The sequence below is a fragment of the Balaenoptera ricei genome, chromosome 4, assembly GCF_028023285.1.
Source record: "Balaenoptera ricei isolate mBalRic1 chromosome 4, mBalRic1.hap2, whole genome shotgun sequence".
In the NCBI taxonomy this organism is placed as follows: domain Eukaryota; kingdom Metazoa; phylum Chordata; class Mammalia; order Artiodactyla; family Balaenopteridae; genus Balaenoptera; species Balaenoptera ricei.
The window spans coordinates 152,495,232-152,511,856 of NC_082642.1; the positions used below are offsets into that span (position 1 = coordinate 152,495,232).

The following is a 16,625-nucleotide window of genomic DNA, read 5'->3' on the forward strand; positions in this document are numbered from 1 at the left end:
TCTGTGGACTCAACCAACTGCAAGTCCAAAAATACTAGGAAAAAAAAATTCAGAAAGTTCCAAAAAGCAAAACTTGAACTTGCCACACACCTGCAACTACTTACATAGCATTTACATTGTATTAGGCATTATAAGTAATCTAGGGATAATTTAAAGTATATGGGAGAATGTACCTAGGTTATATGCAAATACTAGACCATTTTATATGAGGAACTTGAGCATCCCAGGTTGTTTGTATCCAAGGGAGTGTCCTGGATAACAAGGGACGACTGTACTCCTAAAAGCTGTCAAAGTTTGTGAAAAGCAAGTAAATTCTGAGAATCTGTCATAAACCAGAGGAAACTAAGGACACATGACAGTTAAATGTAATGTGGTATTCTGGAGAGAACCTTGGACTAGAAAAGGGATATTAGAGGGAAAAACTAGTGAAAGCTACATAAAGCACAGAGCTTAGTTAATACTGTTCCAGTGTTATTTCTTAGTTATAACAAATGTACCGTCATAGTGTTACCAAACTGAACTTGGGTCCACTCGCCCACAGCAAAACCAATTTCTGACAAGTTGTGAAGGAAAGTACAGCATTTATTGCAGGGTCCAGCAAGGAGTACAGGCAGCTCATGCTCAGAAGACCTGAACTCCTCAGTGGTTTTCAGGGGAGCGTTTTTAAAGGTAACATTTGATGGTGAGGGCTGCAGAGTTCATGACTTTCTTCCAGTTGTTTGGTGGTGAGGTCACAGGGTGGTGTTTCAGGAATCTCAATCATCAACTTTGTGGTTCCAACCAGTCTGGGGTCTGGTGCTTGTGCTCAGCACGTAGTCACCATCCTCCGCCTCTGGGGGTGGGGATGGGGTCTTAGTTCCCAAAGAACAGTTCAAAGATATCCATCAAGTTGTTACATACATACCTTGGGGAGAACTAGGACTCTGTTTTATCACTGAACTATTGTCGTTACTTTTCTTATTTAACTGCTTTTCCTTTGTTTCTGCATTCCCTCACTTCCCTAATTAGTAACTGCATGTGCCTGCTCTTTGGAACCCAGGGAAGACCTAGGAGACTAAAGCCTTTTACTACAAACAAGAAACAGGGGACATGGAGGAGCTTTTGTACGTGAGAGTGCCTCACAGTGTCCCACTCAGTTTCAATAGTCAGATGTTAATAATAGGGGAAATTTGACGTGGAGTATATGGGAATTTTCTGTACTGCATTTGCAACTTTTCAGTAAATCCATTCTAAAATTTAAAGTTTACTGAAAAGCAAAGGGGGGCTGGAAATAGATGGTTCCAGATTTGGACCCATGAGTCAGTGATGTCATTAAAAATCAAAGCTCTTCCTAATTTTCCACAGTACCATCCTTAGGGAGTTGGCTAACTTCTTAGTTTGTTTCCTTATGATCTCAGGATAGTTGCTGCAGCTCCAGGCATCACATTCTCATTACAAATGCATTCAAGACAGAAGAAAAGGGGTAGATAAAACAGGTATTTTCCTTTTATGGGGGAAAAAAATCATGTATACTCCCATTTTCTAGAGGGGAATTGACAAAGTTTCTCTTCTTGACCAAGCTCTAGCCAGTCTCTTCCAAGCCCTCTTTTCAGTTAGGCCTCAGCCTGGGCTTATAAAACCTACTGACTAATGATTTCATCCATTCCCCCACCAACCCCCACGTTAAAAGACTTAAACACTAACACAGTTTCTAATAGCTCAAGGCTGTGTCACTAGGATGACCTTTGTTCCCCCTTAATGAGCTCCAGGCTGCCAGAAGAATTTACTATTTGTTCTACCCAACACCTGTCAAGAGGTCCTTTACTACCCTTTCTTAGAGCATTTACTAAAAAAGAACTTAAAATTTGTGAATTCTTCCTCTGTCCATTTGCAATATGTATATATCTCCTACAACTCAGGACCTGAGTCTTTCTCAAGGACCTGAAAGCCATTCCTTCGAAATGTAATTATCAGATAGGATAGGACCTCTGTCTCCCAGTCTCTTTATAGCCCTGATGGGCATTTACACTCACCAGGCCTTTATAATTTTCCCCTGACTCTACCCAAGCCCCTCCATTCCCCCTGCCGACTCCCTCAACTTCTCGTTAAAACGTCCAGTCACCTCTGTACAAATCCAAGTTGAGTTCAGTTCATACTGGACACTCTTCCCTACTACAATATTATAATACTGATTAAAATCTGTCCTTACCACTTTAGGGAAGGTAAGTTGGTGCAGCCACTGTGGAAAACAGCAGTCACTAGCACGTGACTATTCAGCACTTGAAGTGCAGCTAAAGCAACTAACGAACTAATTTTAATTGTATTATTTTGATTAAAATTACATTTAAATAGCCACTAGTAGCTTGTGGATACCATAAGAGTGTGGACAAAGAATGTTGCCTGCCATTTCAGTAAACAAAGGATCAAGCCATCAGCCATGGGGGGCCGACTGCACTGGTGCACACTGAAGGGAATTCAGGATGGAGAAAAACAGGATACTGGCTCTAGATGTTTCAGGTGCACATCAAAGGAATAATTTCAATAAGCCCAGACTCTTGCATCTTCCCATACATTGAAAAGTGCTAAATTCATTAACTTGAGATGTCTGGTTTTCTTTAATTAGCAGTAATTGATGTTCCGACTACCTGGGTTGTTTTTATGTTTTGTTTTGTTTTGTTTTGTTTTGTTTTTGCAAAAACTCCTACATATCCTGGCTCCTCCCTTACCTCTTCAGAACAGTCCCTCAGCTGAGAGACTGTATCCCAGGCTTAAGTCCCCTAGGTTGTGCATTTTCTTTCAGTCGACAAGAGACAGCACAGAAATGAAAATGGTCTTATAGACCCCCTAATTCCTCTGTTTTAAGTGGTAAATAGTAAGGAAGAAAATTAATTTCCCACCGAGCTAATTTATGAACTTTCTGAGGATCCATTTCCTCGCTTGAAAATGGAGATAAGAAGATGCATCCTGATGAGTTATTTTGAGTGTGAGTGAGAAAGGGCTGCAAAGCCCCTTTGCACCTGTACAGTTCAGGACCTGCATACAGGTAACCTGACAACCCTGGAAGTATCTAGTGAGGCAACCCTATGATGATTCAGTAAACACTCCCCACTAACACGTGAGAATCATCCAAGGATAGGGCAGTAGCTTGGTTTTCACATACTTACGGGAGAAAGCAACACACTTGATCCCTACCATGTTCTCCCAACTTATTCCACAACTCTAGGTTACAAAAACTTCAGTTCGAGCGATATTTTTCAAACACCACGAAAAACAAAGTCTGTACAAATGACCCATTTCTTCAAGCGCAACTGCGAAGAGTTGAACATCTGGGTGAATAGGAGGAGAACAGAGGATAGGGTTCAGTTTTAACATAGTCAACACAGCCAATCAGAACGATTCTCTGATACCAGGCAGGAAGTCGCCAGCAGCGACTTTTCAGCAGGACTGTCCTGCAAACTTGACTGATGGCCCTTCTCTACGTTCCCTGCACCGCGGGGAGGGCGCCGGCGAGCCCAGCCCTGAAGGGGCGGAGCCTGCGCCTGCGCTTGCGCGCTCAGCCTGGCCGCTCCGGGCGTGGGACCTGCAGGTGCGCGCTCGGCAAGCTCTAGATTCCGCGCACTCTGACGCGCCGCGCCGTTGGGAAAGCACAACAGGCTTGGCTCTCCACCCAAGGGCACCGCACGTCCAGCACCCGGCCATGTCGTCCTGCGCCCGCGTGGCGCTGGTCACCGGGGCCAACAAGGGCATCGGCTTCGCCATCGTGCGTGACCTCTGCCGGCAGTTCACGGGGGACGTGGTGCTCACGGCGCGGGACACAGCACGGGGTCAGGCGGCCGTGCAGCAGCTGCAGGCCGAGGGCCTGAGCCCACGCTTCCACCAGCTGGACATCGACGACCTGCAGAGCATCCGCGCCCTGCGCGACTTCCTGCGCAAGGAGTACGGGGGCCTCGACGTGCTGGTCAACAACGCGGGCATCGCCTTCAAGAGTAAGGGGCTGGGTGCTCCCAGGCGAGGCGTTCACCGCCGAGCATCTGCATCGGGATGGGCCGTATCTGTCGGGGAATCGCTGCGGTGGGGCTTCTCCCGCCTGTGGGGGGTCCAGAATGACTCCCTAGGGAACGAGAAGGGGAGGGGGGAGGGGTGCAGCTAGAGCGGAGTCTGCAGGGAATTGGATGCTTTCTAGCCAGAGGGAACTTTGCTTCTTTGGCTCGGAATCCTGGGGACCTTTTCTAGATTGCCCCACAGCCTCTTTCTGATTGGACTTTGGGGCAGTTGGGTTAATTTTTAATGCATTTTGAAATAAACAAGAAAATTGCAAAAACTGATGCACAGAGATCCCGTGTGTGTGCACCCTTTGAGCGCCCCCCCCCCCGTAGTGGTGCCGTCTTACAAAACCACAGGGCATTATCAAACCCCGAAATTCACACTGGCACAATACTACTAACTAGACACCACTTTTACACAAAATTCAACAGATTTCACGTGCACTATTTTCTTTATATCTTCCTATAGAATGTTACTTGATGGCTACTATTTATTCACTCAACTTTTCTTTTCTCCTAAAAGCTGTTGATTCCACACCGTTTCATATTCAAGCAGAAGTGACTATGAAAACAAACTTCTTTGGTACCCAAGCTGTGTGCACAGAGCTCCTGCCTCTAATAAAACCCCAAGGTGAGTCTGATGAGGAGCCCAAACTGCAGTGTTTCTGGCAAGATCTGGGCCCTGCCTGCCTCTGGTCTCATCTACAGGCCCCCCTACCTCTCCTGCTCAGCTCCACTGGCCTCCATCTGTGTCGCCATCCGGCCAGGTGCCCTGAGGCCTCAGGTCCCTCTACACACTGCCCAGGTCGTTGGTGCTCTCTGTCCAGCTGCTGTTTGCACATCTGGCTCTTTCTTCTCTTTCCATTCTGAGCTCAAAGGTCTCCTCTGAGAGGCTCTTGACTTGCTCCGTGCCCCTCACAGCGGCGTTCCCTTAGGAGTCCATCCCAGACCTTCTCTCCTCTGTCCCCCTCTCAGAGTGATCTTACTCAGGCTAGTGGGGTCTCTACTCCCACCAGTTCATTAGGCCCTACTAAAATGTCACCTGTCTAGAACCTTCCCAGAGCTCCAGGCACACATTTTGTCTTCTTGCCTCTCCATCTTAACCTGATTCCCATCCTTCCTCCCCTGAATCCCCCCACCTAAAACAAATATTTCCAAAGACTCGTCCTTTCCCCAAATCATCTTGGTCACTGATCCCATCATCCACCCACCAGGATCCTGGAGGTCACCACACCTGCCCGCTTATTGCCATTTACCAGGTCCTAAGAGTTGTCCTCCTGATTTTCTTCCCAGGCCTTCACCCCCATCCCAGCTCTACAAACAGGCCCCCAGCTGTCATTTCTAGACAACTGTAAACTCTCCTAAGGGACTCCCCCCGCTTCTTGAGTCCTTTGCTTTCTGGGCATTCTTTATACTCTGCATGCTCACTCCGCCTCTCAAAAATCCGTCAGGAGTGAAGTCCAGGCCCTTAGCATGACTTGTAGGGATCTCCCTAATCCGACCTGCCGAACTCCAGGTTCGTTTTAACTGCCCTTCAATCTGCTCAATGTTTCAAACAAAACAAACTCTCCTGTTCCTTTGGGTTAAACTACTATAATACTTACCCCAAAGTAATGGGCCAGGAGGGGAACCACCACCCATTAAACATACCAAATAAGGCAAGCAGATACTTTTAGAAAGATTAAGAGGCGTGGCTGGAGATTTAGTACATGCATTTACAATTTACACTCAGCTTCTGCCCTGTTTCCCCATCCTGTCCTCCTGGAAAGTTCTACTACTTCTAAGAATTGGTTCACTAGGACCTAAAAAGTCAGCTCTTTAGAGTGTCACCTAATTCCTCCACTCGTCCCAACACTTGAGGGCTGCAGTGGAGTTCCCTGTGTCAGCTGCACATGCTGTATTCCTCTTGGACCTCGTGCTGATGACTTCTGGCCCACCACTTTTCTTACTTAACTGGACTGTTTCTTGCTGTGTCTGGGCTTTGTCCAGAAGGAGGAATGAGTACCCTCCGGATGTGCTAAGGCAGCCTCTGGTTAACAGTTTGTCTTGCCTCACGAAAGCTAGAGTAAATGGAATTTTAAATACATGCTATATTCTCAGTATGAGTGCAGCAAGGTTTACTTGCCTTTTGAAATAGGAGAATTCTTGTTTTGTTGGGGAAAAGCTGCAGCAGTTCACGTTATCATGACTTAATCGAGCATGTGATTCTCTTCTGAGTCTACAGTCTCACCTAGTCGGGAGGAGAGGGCTCCAGATGGCTGGCTCTGATCCCTGGGGATCTACTCAGTGGGAGGGGCTGGCATGGGACACACTGGGAAGATGAAGCAGCCACATCCAGGAGTTTATTACCTCGAGAGAACTTTGGATCTCCTGGTCAAGCTTCCCTAATACGGGTTAGTATTTTCACTGCTGATTCTAGACTTCCTGGGGTAGACTAGTTAACACAGAATTAAAAAGGTTGTCATTTGATTACTGATTATAACCAACCTAGAAGAAGTTGATAGTATTTCTCTGTCTACTGTCCAGGTTGAAGACCCATGAAAAAAATAATGTCAAGGGCCTTTTATTGATAGTAATATAGCTGCCTTTCCCGTTTACCAGTTAACCATTCTGACTTCCGCTCCTGCAGGTTTTTTTTCTTTCTTTACGCCTTTCTATATTTTGCATTTTTAATTCCTGAAATATGCGTTATTTTTGTTGTGAGAGAGGCTTGGTCATGTTTTTGAGAGCGAAATAAATTATCCTAAATATAGCATCTCTGAATGGTGCTTACTGCAACATTTTGACAAATTGGTTCTATTCTATCTTAAGGACAATGTCATTTCTATTAATTTACTAGTTGCTTCTTACTCTTTACATGTTCTAGATTAGAAGGAGGACATGGAATAATTGACCCGTTTCAAAAATGTGTTCATCTTTGAAGAATGCCCGGAAGATTAATATGGCAATTTCTCTAAATCAGTTTATATATTTCAGAGAATCATTGAATGGGAGTCCTAATGCCATCTACTAATTTGTTTATTGATATTTTCTGAACTTCCAAACCTTTAGTGGGATAAACATCAAAGCTAACTGACTATGGCAACATGACATGCCATTTCTGTTGCCACATTTTTCCCCATAGAAAAAAAGGGTTTAACATTTTTGTCCATGCCTGATAATTTTTGGTTGGAAATGGGACATTGCAGAATTTTATAGCTACTCTTGCTATTAGACCCTACCTCCCACGGGCTTGTGGTTGTTATTTGCTTATTTGTTCAGTGACTGGCTAGATTATTTTTTGAAGTTGAGTCTCCGCCCTCCTCCCCTTGCAGTGTGAAGTTTGTGATGTTTCATCTCAGAAAGTACAGCCTAGCTGAGACGCACAGTCACGCTGGGATGACTGTGGGTTTAGCAGAACACTCTTTTGCTGTCTTTTTCCTGGACCGCACCCAGCTGTTAAGCTCCACTACTGGCTGGCTGACTACTCCACTGTTTTTAACAAGGCACAGCATAAATTGCTTCACAGATGGATCTCCATCCAATTAAATTCAGGCTCTTTTGAAAGGGTAGTTTTGGTGGTCTGTTCCGAACCGAGAAGGGCTCTTACCCTTAGCTTTCTCTAGTTTTCTCTGGCAAACTTGCTGACTTACATGATTTAGTTTATATTTCTAACAAAGCTACCAATCTCCTAATTGCTTTTCAGCACGACTTCCATTGTTTTTGAGAGTGCCCTTAGGGTCGAACTTCCCCACACTCTGTTTCGAATGAAATCACATCCTTTTGGGAGAGCGTGGGACCTCTCAGTTTTTATGTCCTGACTCTTTCCCCCTCTTGTGCAAAATCTCTAAGCCACAGGTCTGAAGATAGAGGCAGGGATGATGACACTTCTCTTTGTGACACTCCTGCTTTAGGAGCTGGGAGGGAAGAGCAGCAGTGGTCTCTGGTCTTCTCAGCTTGCCTCTCTTTGCGTGATACTTCTGCCTTACAAACAAGCTGGGGAAAGGGCAGTCTAGGCCCCAGTATTCTCAGGATGTCCAGCCCAAGGTAGAGCCTTTGTCCCACAAGTGAGGGCTGGGTCAAAGAAGGAAGTCCTCACCTCCTAAATGCACTTGCCAGGAACTGAACCTCTGCAACAGGTAGCTGAGAAGCAGGATGAGAAATGCTGATGTCCTACCCATCTTGGGAAGATACAATAGTCTTGTGTTCTCAGATGCACCATCCTAGAGTGAAGTTTCCATTGTTATGGCCAGAAAGGGGGAAAGGAAGGAGCAGGTCATGGTTGAAATACCACAGAACAGACTCTGTTCTTACCTGAGTTGTTGGAGATATTCGGGAATAAAAGTTTCTTCATTTGCTGTACGCCCTCAGGACCATTACCAGAGACTTTAAATAGTTCAGTTTTGAAAATAATTTTCACAAGTTGTTCTGGGTAGTAGATTCACAGAATTCTTCCCATTGTCATTACTTATTTCTTGAGTTTAAGTGAAATAATTCATTCCTGTAATTTTCAAAATAATTAGATGTAATTTTTCAAAACTTTAGAAATAACAGATTGTTACTTATAATAATAAAACAGATAAAACCCAATGAGTAACCCCCTCCCAAAATACGTTCTCCTCCTTCCCTAATGTCCTCTTACAAGAGGACATGAGGACATAAATCCTGTCCCAAATTTGGCATTCACTGTTCTTGTGCTCAACCTTTCTATGTCATGACTTGTGTTGTATTTTAGGCAGAGTGGTGAACGTGTCTAGCTTTGTGAGTGTCAGCTCTCTTAAAAAATGCAGCCCCGAACTGCAGCAGAAGTTTCGAAGTGAGACCATCACGGAGGAGGAGCTGGTGGGGCTCATGAACAAGTTTGTGGAAGACACAAAGAAGGGGGTCCACAGGAAGGAGGGCTGGCCGGAGACCGCATATGGGGTGACGAAAATCGGCGTCACAGTCCTGTCCAGAATCCAAGCCAGGAAACTGAGTGAGCAGAGAGGAGGGGACAAGATCCTCCTGAATGCCTGCTGCCCAGGGTGGGTGAGAACTGACATGGCGGGACCCAGAGCCACCAAAAGCCCAGAAGAAGGAGCAGAGACCCCCGTGTACTTGGCCCTTTTGCCCTCGGACGCTGAGGGGCCTCACGGACAGTTTGTTTCTGAGAAAAAAGTTGTGCAGTGGTGAGCTCACTCACAGCTCCACCCATGGGCCCGATTATGTTCCTGTCCCAATTTCACGGAAAGGACACTTACACTGTCAAAAATACCCCTATGCAAAAAAAAAAAAGAAGAAGAAGAAAAAAAAAGAATCAAAATATCCCTATCAAGTCCTCACTGGGAAATGGCTACTAATTCTGTGAAGCCGTTTGTGTTTCCTTCTGTGATCCCAGGGGAGGAAAAGTGGGATGGATGACAAGTAATAAATAAAAGTCAATAGATGAATAAATAGTTCTTTATAAATGTCCATTTATGCAGACTCTTAAAGGCTGAACCAGCTCAATTACTCATAATTGTTGGACCTACTTTGGAGGACAGATGGGTGTCCACTCTACTATTCGTTCTACTTTTCTGTTTGAAATCTTTTCAAGGCAAACATCTGAAACCAAAAAGTCTTGGCTCTGCCACCTTCCTGCATGACCTTGATCAAAATACTGTATCCCCTCAAATGTAAAATGGGGATAATAGTCATAGGATTGCTGTGAAGATTAATTGCCCCTATACAGGTGACAATGTTGAAATCACATTGGAATTGCACAGGTGTCCTGTATCACGAGTCCCTGTGAGGGGGGCCCAACACCACCCAGGGCAGTGACGAGAAGCTTCGTACTGCCCAGCACCACTCCTGGCTTCCACAAGGCCCCAGGGACTGTCCACCAAATTCCCTCCCTTCACAGAAGCACTCTGTGTAAAATTCCGTAAAAATAACACATAACTGGGTATGCCACTTATCAAGCTGACATAAAACAAAACCAAAATATAGGCACTTTTAGCAATCCTAAGGATTATGTAACCATCCTAATCAGTGCCTGGCACAGAGTACGAGCTTCATAAACAACCCTCCCACGTGAGGGCACACTGGGAATCCAGAGAGCTGCCTGCCCTGCCCGCTGAAAGTCTAATCACAGGACCATTTGCCCTACTTCTTTGTTTTGATTTTCTCTTAAGCAGGCTGGGGGAGCTACATGCTCAGAAGCAATGCCCCTCAGTAATTTTTTTTTTGCATTTTAGGAAAAAGCAACCATTCCCATTCTGCAGGGGATGATGGGCCTGGCCCAAAACAATTACTCTGCACACTTTTTCTCCTTTTGGAGATCTGCCGAATACTTTTTGGTCAACTGCCAGGAATCTCTAGCTCCCTATTAACCCTTCACCCTCCAGTTTTGCCTGGGCAAAGCAACCTCTACACCCTGCAAACCACTATGCCTCTCAGAGCTGCGATCAAAAGAGGATTGCGTATGGTTTGGCTGAGGATGGGTGTGGGGCGGACAGGAGTTGGTCATTTGGAACCTTCTGGAACATTTGGCCCCTCCTTCCCTCCTTGGAAGGAGGGTAGGAGGCAGGGCTGAGTTCTCTAGGAGTCGTGGCACTGGATCCCAGAACTCAGGTCTTCCTGGCTTCTCCCACTGTTACCAAGCCCTGACCACTGCACTGCCCGCCCCCCTCCCTACCGCCCAGCCCGCTCCACGCAAGACTTGCACCACCCTCAGCTCTCCACACTCAGCTCACACCCCGGGCCAGGCCATGTCCTCCTCCACCCGCGTGATGCTGGTCACCGGAGCCAACAAGGGCATCGGCTTTGCCGTCGTGCGTGACCTGTGCCGGCAGTTCTCCGGGGATGTGGTGCTCACGGCGCGGGACGCGGCACGGGGCCCGACGGCCGTGCAGCCGGTGCAGGCCGAGGGCCTGTGCCCACTTTTCCACCAGCTGGACATCGACCTGCAGAGCATCCGCGCCCTGCGCGACTTCCTGCACAAGGAGTACGGGGTCTTGGGGTCTCGGGGTCTCGATGTGCTGGTCAACAACGCGGGCATCGCCTTCCAGTGTAAGTGGATGTGAGCTGGTGGGGAGGCGGGGTGCAGCCTCTGTGAGAGCGGCCAGACTGGGTGGGTGGGGCTACTGCCTGAACCTCCGCTGTGGGATCTAGAACCCGCTCCCTAGGGAAGGAGGACGGACCGGAGGCCGAAAGGAGAGCAAAATCCTCTAAGATTTGCAAGCCTTTCCAGCTAGAGGGCCTTGATCAGACTGTTAAGGACTGCCTCCAGGTTTTCACAGTATCACTGATTGAACTTTGGAGCAGCAGGGAGAACTTTTAACTTACTTTGAAACAAACAAACAATTGCACAGAATGGTACACAGATGCCATATGGGCTCCCTTCACTCAGCCTCCCCTGATGGTGCCATCTTACAAAACTACACAGTGTTATCAAACCCCAAAATTCACACTGGCACACTACTGTTAACTAACAGAGACATTATGTAGATTTCAAAGAAAAAAAAAATTGTGTCAGAAATGCATTTTTACCGTATGGCTAGTATTTATCAACTCTGTTCTCCTTGTGCCCTAAAAATTGGCGATCCCACACCGTTTCATATTCAAGCAGAACTGACTACGAAAACAAACTTCCTTGGTACCCAAGATGTGTGCACGCAGCTCCTGCCTCTAATAAAACCCCGAGGTAAGTCTGATTGGAGCCCAAGCTGCAGTGCAGCTCAGCCCTGCCTGCCTCTGGCCTCATCTATGGGCCCAGCTACCTCTCCTGCCCAGCTACACTGGCCTCCATCTGTGTCTCTACCTGGCCAGGTGCCCTGCAGCCTCAGGTCCCTCTACACACTGCCCAGGTCGTTGGTACTCTGTCCAGCTGCTCTTTGCACATCTGGCTCTTTCTTCTCTTTCCATTCTGAGCTCAAAGGTCTCCTCTGAGAGGCCCTTGACTTGCTCCGTGCCCCTCACAGGTGGCGTTCCCTTAGGAGTCCATCCCAGACCTTCTCTCCTCCGTCCCCCTCTCAGAGTGACCTGATTCAGGTTTGTGGAGCTCACACTACCAGCAATTCATTAGACCCCCTGAAGTTTCTTCTGCATCTGGTCACCTGAGTTTTTCTTCTTATCCTACTGGTATTGTGTATTACATATATTGGTTTCTAGATGATAAACCAACTATACATACTTTGATACTTACAAGTTCAGGAGGTCCCTAGACTATCCTCAGGTTAAATAACTCACCAGAAGGGCCCAGAACTCGGCAAAAAGTTGTTACATTCAAAATAACAATGAATTTAGAAAATGGAGAGTGATTCAGTTCAGCAGTGGTAAAGGCCTCATGGCGCAGGGTCTAGAAATACCAGGCGTGGAGCTGCCACTTGTCCTGTCCCAGCAGATCCTGGGGGCCGCATGTATTTCTCCCCAAAACAACCTGTGACAGGCACGTGGAGTATTACCAACCAGGGAACTCACCCAAGCCTTAATATCCAGTGTTCTTGGTGAGGGGCGGTCACATAGGCATGGCCCACTGCCCTCTTGGCTGACCTTACTCTCCAGCCCCTCCAGAGGTTCAGCTGATACCAGGTAGCCTAAGGCACCCACCATAATCAAGTGTGAACATTGATTATGTAGCCTGAGCCTAGAACACCATATAAACAAGGACAGTCTTCTCAAGCAGGGCATTCTCAGGGCTTAATATCACCTCCCAGATGGCCTAGAAAAAGGGCAGAAGATTCCTTTGGCCAAGCTTAGTCCTTCACTTACAGAGAGCGCCCTCTGGACCTTCACTAAGACTCCCTTACATCAAAAGAATCCTTGAGCATGTAAATTTAGTACAAAATTTATTTTACAGATACAGAAATACTATCAGAAATATGCCTAACATTGGGAGGAGCCAGTGTGGGAGAGGGGTAGATTTAGAGGAACAGATAATTCAGCCTATAAAGCCACTGCTTCCATTTTCATGTGTTGGTACGAATTTGATTCTCCACTTGTTCAAACAGCAGTTGCTATTTGTACCTTATTTAGCATACAACTCTTTGTGCAATCTATTTCGTATTGTTAAGAGAGAAACTGAGATGTATAAAATTTTAAAGATTATTTGAGACAAAAATCTGTTTGAATGGGAAACCACCAAACCAGAAGTGGTGAGGATGGCTCCACCGACGGGAACTCAGGAAGAGACTGTTACGGAGAACAGGCTGAAGCAAAGTAAGGAAATTGTTAATTGCCTGCAGCTTCTAGCCCAGGTGGCTGTTGGTGATGCGTGGTCCTTAGGTTCGGATTTTGTCACCTTGAGGCATTTACAGGCTTAGATTTTGGTTTGTTTACATAGGCCACAGGGGAATTAGAGTCAGCTCAGCCTAATGGCCTCCTTGTCTAATTAATTTACAGCATGGAAATTAGCTGATAGTTAGCTACACCACTTCTTCATCAACTAGTACTCTTCCATCAATATTACAGCCTGGGGAGACTTTATCTCCCATCACCCTTGATCATCAATACCAGTACCTTCCTGTGACTCCTTTACATATGATAGTTGAATATTACCAACAAGGCCAGTGTGACACCATGTCACAGGATGGTAGTACATGTGACCTGAAAACTAAGACTCAAGAGATGCTGGCACATGAATAGAGTTCCACTCAGTCATAAACAATGCTTTCAGTTCATCACCACGTCCTGTGACCATATCCCACAGTGATGTAACTCGGATTCCAGGGCTTCCGCTTGACATTGTCAGGTCACAGAGCAGGAGTGGTCTTCACAAAATGCGGCTTCACACGATCAGGCATCTGTGATAGTTGAGCTAAGAGAGGATATCACCTCCTGCTCTCAGCCGCCCCAGGCACCAGTGTAGTATTGATTTCTCTTGCTGCGTAACCCATTTAATCATCCTTTACCCTCATTTCATTCCCCCTGCTCCCCATTAGTCATTAACATTTAATCAAACTGTCTCACCTTCCAAAGTGGTGTTAAGTTCGGCCACTGTGCTCATCCTGATTGCCCACAACAATACTAGTCTAACAAGTATCTCCCCTTAGTCCACTCCCATCATATAGGTAGGGTTACCCAGGCCCAGAATTAGTGGGTTCTCTCGACTACTAACTAGTCAATACAGCTGCATTTGCTGTCATTCCAAACTTGCCAAATGGGGTGAAGACAATCCACTCCATCAGGTCCTTAAGAATTCTGACAAAAAGTTTAAATCTATAGTTGAGTTGCTTAAGGATTACCCCCTGCCTTCTATATCGGGAGCAGCAGCCCTGGTCCCAGGACCACGGTCATGTCGGAAAGAGGAAGGTTGAAGTGATGTGCGGAAAGATTTGTAGAGTTGCCCCGGCATCCTCCCCACCCCCTCTTCCCCGTGTCCCCCGGAGGAGAGAGGAATCCATCCAGTGGGGACTCTTCCAAGGCCCCCACCATGTCGACTGTGAGCATATGCTCATGAATGTGTGTAAGCCAGCGTGCATACCTTTCCTCCTCAAGTTTGAGACAACCAGCGTTTCATTTCCTGTCCCAGTTCTGAAGCAGACCGCTACTCTGAGGATGGGAGTGTGCTCCTTGGCCTGAAGATTAGATCTTACCAGCCCAAATCGGTGCAGTGTCTTCTGTTCCAGTCCCCTGATGTAACTTGGACACGTCGATCTACTGCCAGGTATGCAGAGCCAGGTCCAGAAACAGCAGGTCATCTCGTCAGGACCCTTTGTACCTTCCCAGAGCTACTACCTGCAACCTGTTTTGCCAGCTCTGTGCCAGGCCTTGGCCTCAAGGAATCTGTCTCATACCCATCTGCATGCAGTCTATGTCTTTCTTGCTGACAGATGAAACATTCCCTGGCGTTTTGTGCCTCAGACGATGCTAGAGTCATATATGACAATTATCCCATCTGTGTGTTACTACAGCGCCCCATTCCACTCATCTCGTGGACCCAGAGAGTCACTTCAAATAAGCACAGCTGAACATCCACTTGCGGGTTCCAATCCCCTTCCAGTCCTGGAAGTGGTTCTTCTGATGGGCATTAAGTTGTCCTACTTTAATTCCTCCTAACTTCCCATTTGACTCCCAGAGTGTCGTGCTTATGTGGGCATCCCTTAGATAATCCAGTTTCCACTGCCCTCCTCGGTCATCATAGAGCTAGGGCTTGAGTTACTACTCCCGAGCTGATAAAAACCCAAACCCAGAGAAAATAGCATACAGTTTGGCCCACTGAACTGATTTGATTTCACCTTCCTCCATCTGAGCCTTCCTAATCGGCTGCAGTCCGGTCACGCTGGAGCTGCCAGCCACAAACCCATCAGCTCTTTGCTGGTCACCAGGGACCTGGCATAGAGCACCGCCCAAGTGACCTAAGATCCTCAGCTGGTCCCAAAGGATGCCTTTGAGGAAAAGACGCTGTCTACTCCTGGGTGCAATGAGCACTCCTCCCATTCCCTGAGCACTTCCCTCGATACACCTTTTTCATTTTCTTTTGGAAATCGGGGCACTGCCCTCCCCATTAGAGCATTTCTTTCTCTACTATCATCCTAGACATCATGGCTCGGACAGGTTCCAAGACTGTTTCATTTCCTTGTCTCATAAGTGCAGCCTTAATTCATCTCATAGGAAACTGGTGATCTCCAGTGGAAATTTGTGGTCCAGCATCCCAGAGAACTGGGTATCCATCCTGCTTGTGCTCACCTTTCTAGGTAATGGTTTGTGTTGTGCTTTAGGTAGAGTGCTGAATGTGTCTAGCAGACGGGGCTTCAAAGCTCTTGAAAACTGCAGCCCCGAACTGCAGCAGAAGTTTCGAAGCGAGACCGTCACGGAGGAGGAGCTGGTGGGGCTCATGAACAAGTTTGTGGAAGACACAAAGAAGGGGGTCCACGGGAAGGAGGGCTGGCCCGAGACCGCATATGGGGTGACGAAAATCGGCATCACGGTCCTGTCCAGAATCCAAGCCAGGAAACTGAGTGAGCAGAGAGGAGGGGACAAGATCCTCCTGAATGCCTGCTGCCCAGGGTGGGTGAGAACTGACATGGCGGGACCCAGAGCCACCAAAAGCCCAGAAGAAGGAGCAGAGACCCCCGTGTACTTGGCCCTTTTGCCCTCGGATGCTGAGGGACCTCATGGAGAGTTTGCTTGTGAGAAAAAAGTTGAACAATGGCAATTCAACTCACAGCTCTAACCCAAAGGCTGAATTTTGTTACCTGTCCCGATTAGACCCAAAAGACACTTACAGGGTCAAAAATATCTCCTTGTGAAGAAAATCAAACGTCCCTACTGGTAACCAAATATCACTTTGAAATGGCTACTCATTCTGTGAAGTCTTTTGTGATTTCTTCTGTGATCCCAGGGAAGTGAAAGAAGACTGGATGACCAATAATGAATAAAAATCAGTAGATGGATAAATGGTTCTTTATAATTGTCCATTTGTGCAGACTTTATATGCTGAACGAGCTCAGAAATCTAATACACCAAAACAAAGGTTAAGAATAGTGACAGTATTACTTGGGGAAACAACCATTATGGACAGGGCAGATAGGAAATGTTTTCAGCTTTTCAGGTCTCTGTGAGAACTGCTCAGATCTGCTCTTGCAGCATGAAAGTAGCCAGAGACAATATAGAAGCGAATGAGCGTGGCCAGATTGGGCCTGCCGGCTTCAGCTGACCAGCCTC

General features: G+C 46.8%; 2 protein-coding genes across 2 annotated transcripts; both read left to right on the forward strand.

Annotated features, from left to right (window-relative positions):
- The first annotated feature begins 3,537 nt into the window (after window positions 1–3,537).
- CBR1 (carbonyl reductase 1) lies at window positions 3,538–9,434 on the forward strand. Its single transcript, XM_059922291.1, has 3 exons — window positions 3,538–3,965; window positions 4,546–4,653; window positions 8,737–9,434. Exons 1-3 carry the CDS (start codon window positions 3,677–3,679, stop codon window positions 9,171–9,173), a joined length of 834 nt encoding a protein of 277 aa, XP_059778274.1. The 5' UTR covers window positions 3,538–3,676; the 3' UTR covers window positions 9,174–9,434.
- Window positions 9,435–10,729: 1,295 nt separating this feature from the next.
- Window positions 10,730–16,134, forward strand: LOC132364459 (carbonyl reductase [NADPH] 1-like). The gene is made up of 3 exons (XM_059920022.1): window positions 10,730–11,026; window positions 11,553–11,664; window positions 15,680–16,134. Exons 1-3 carry the CDS (start codon window positions 10,730–10,732, stop codon window positions 16,132–16,134), a joined length of 864 nt encoding a protein of 287 aa, XP_059776005.1.
- The last annotated feature ends 491 nt before the right edge of the window (window positions 16,135–16,625 follow it).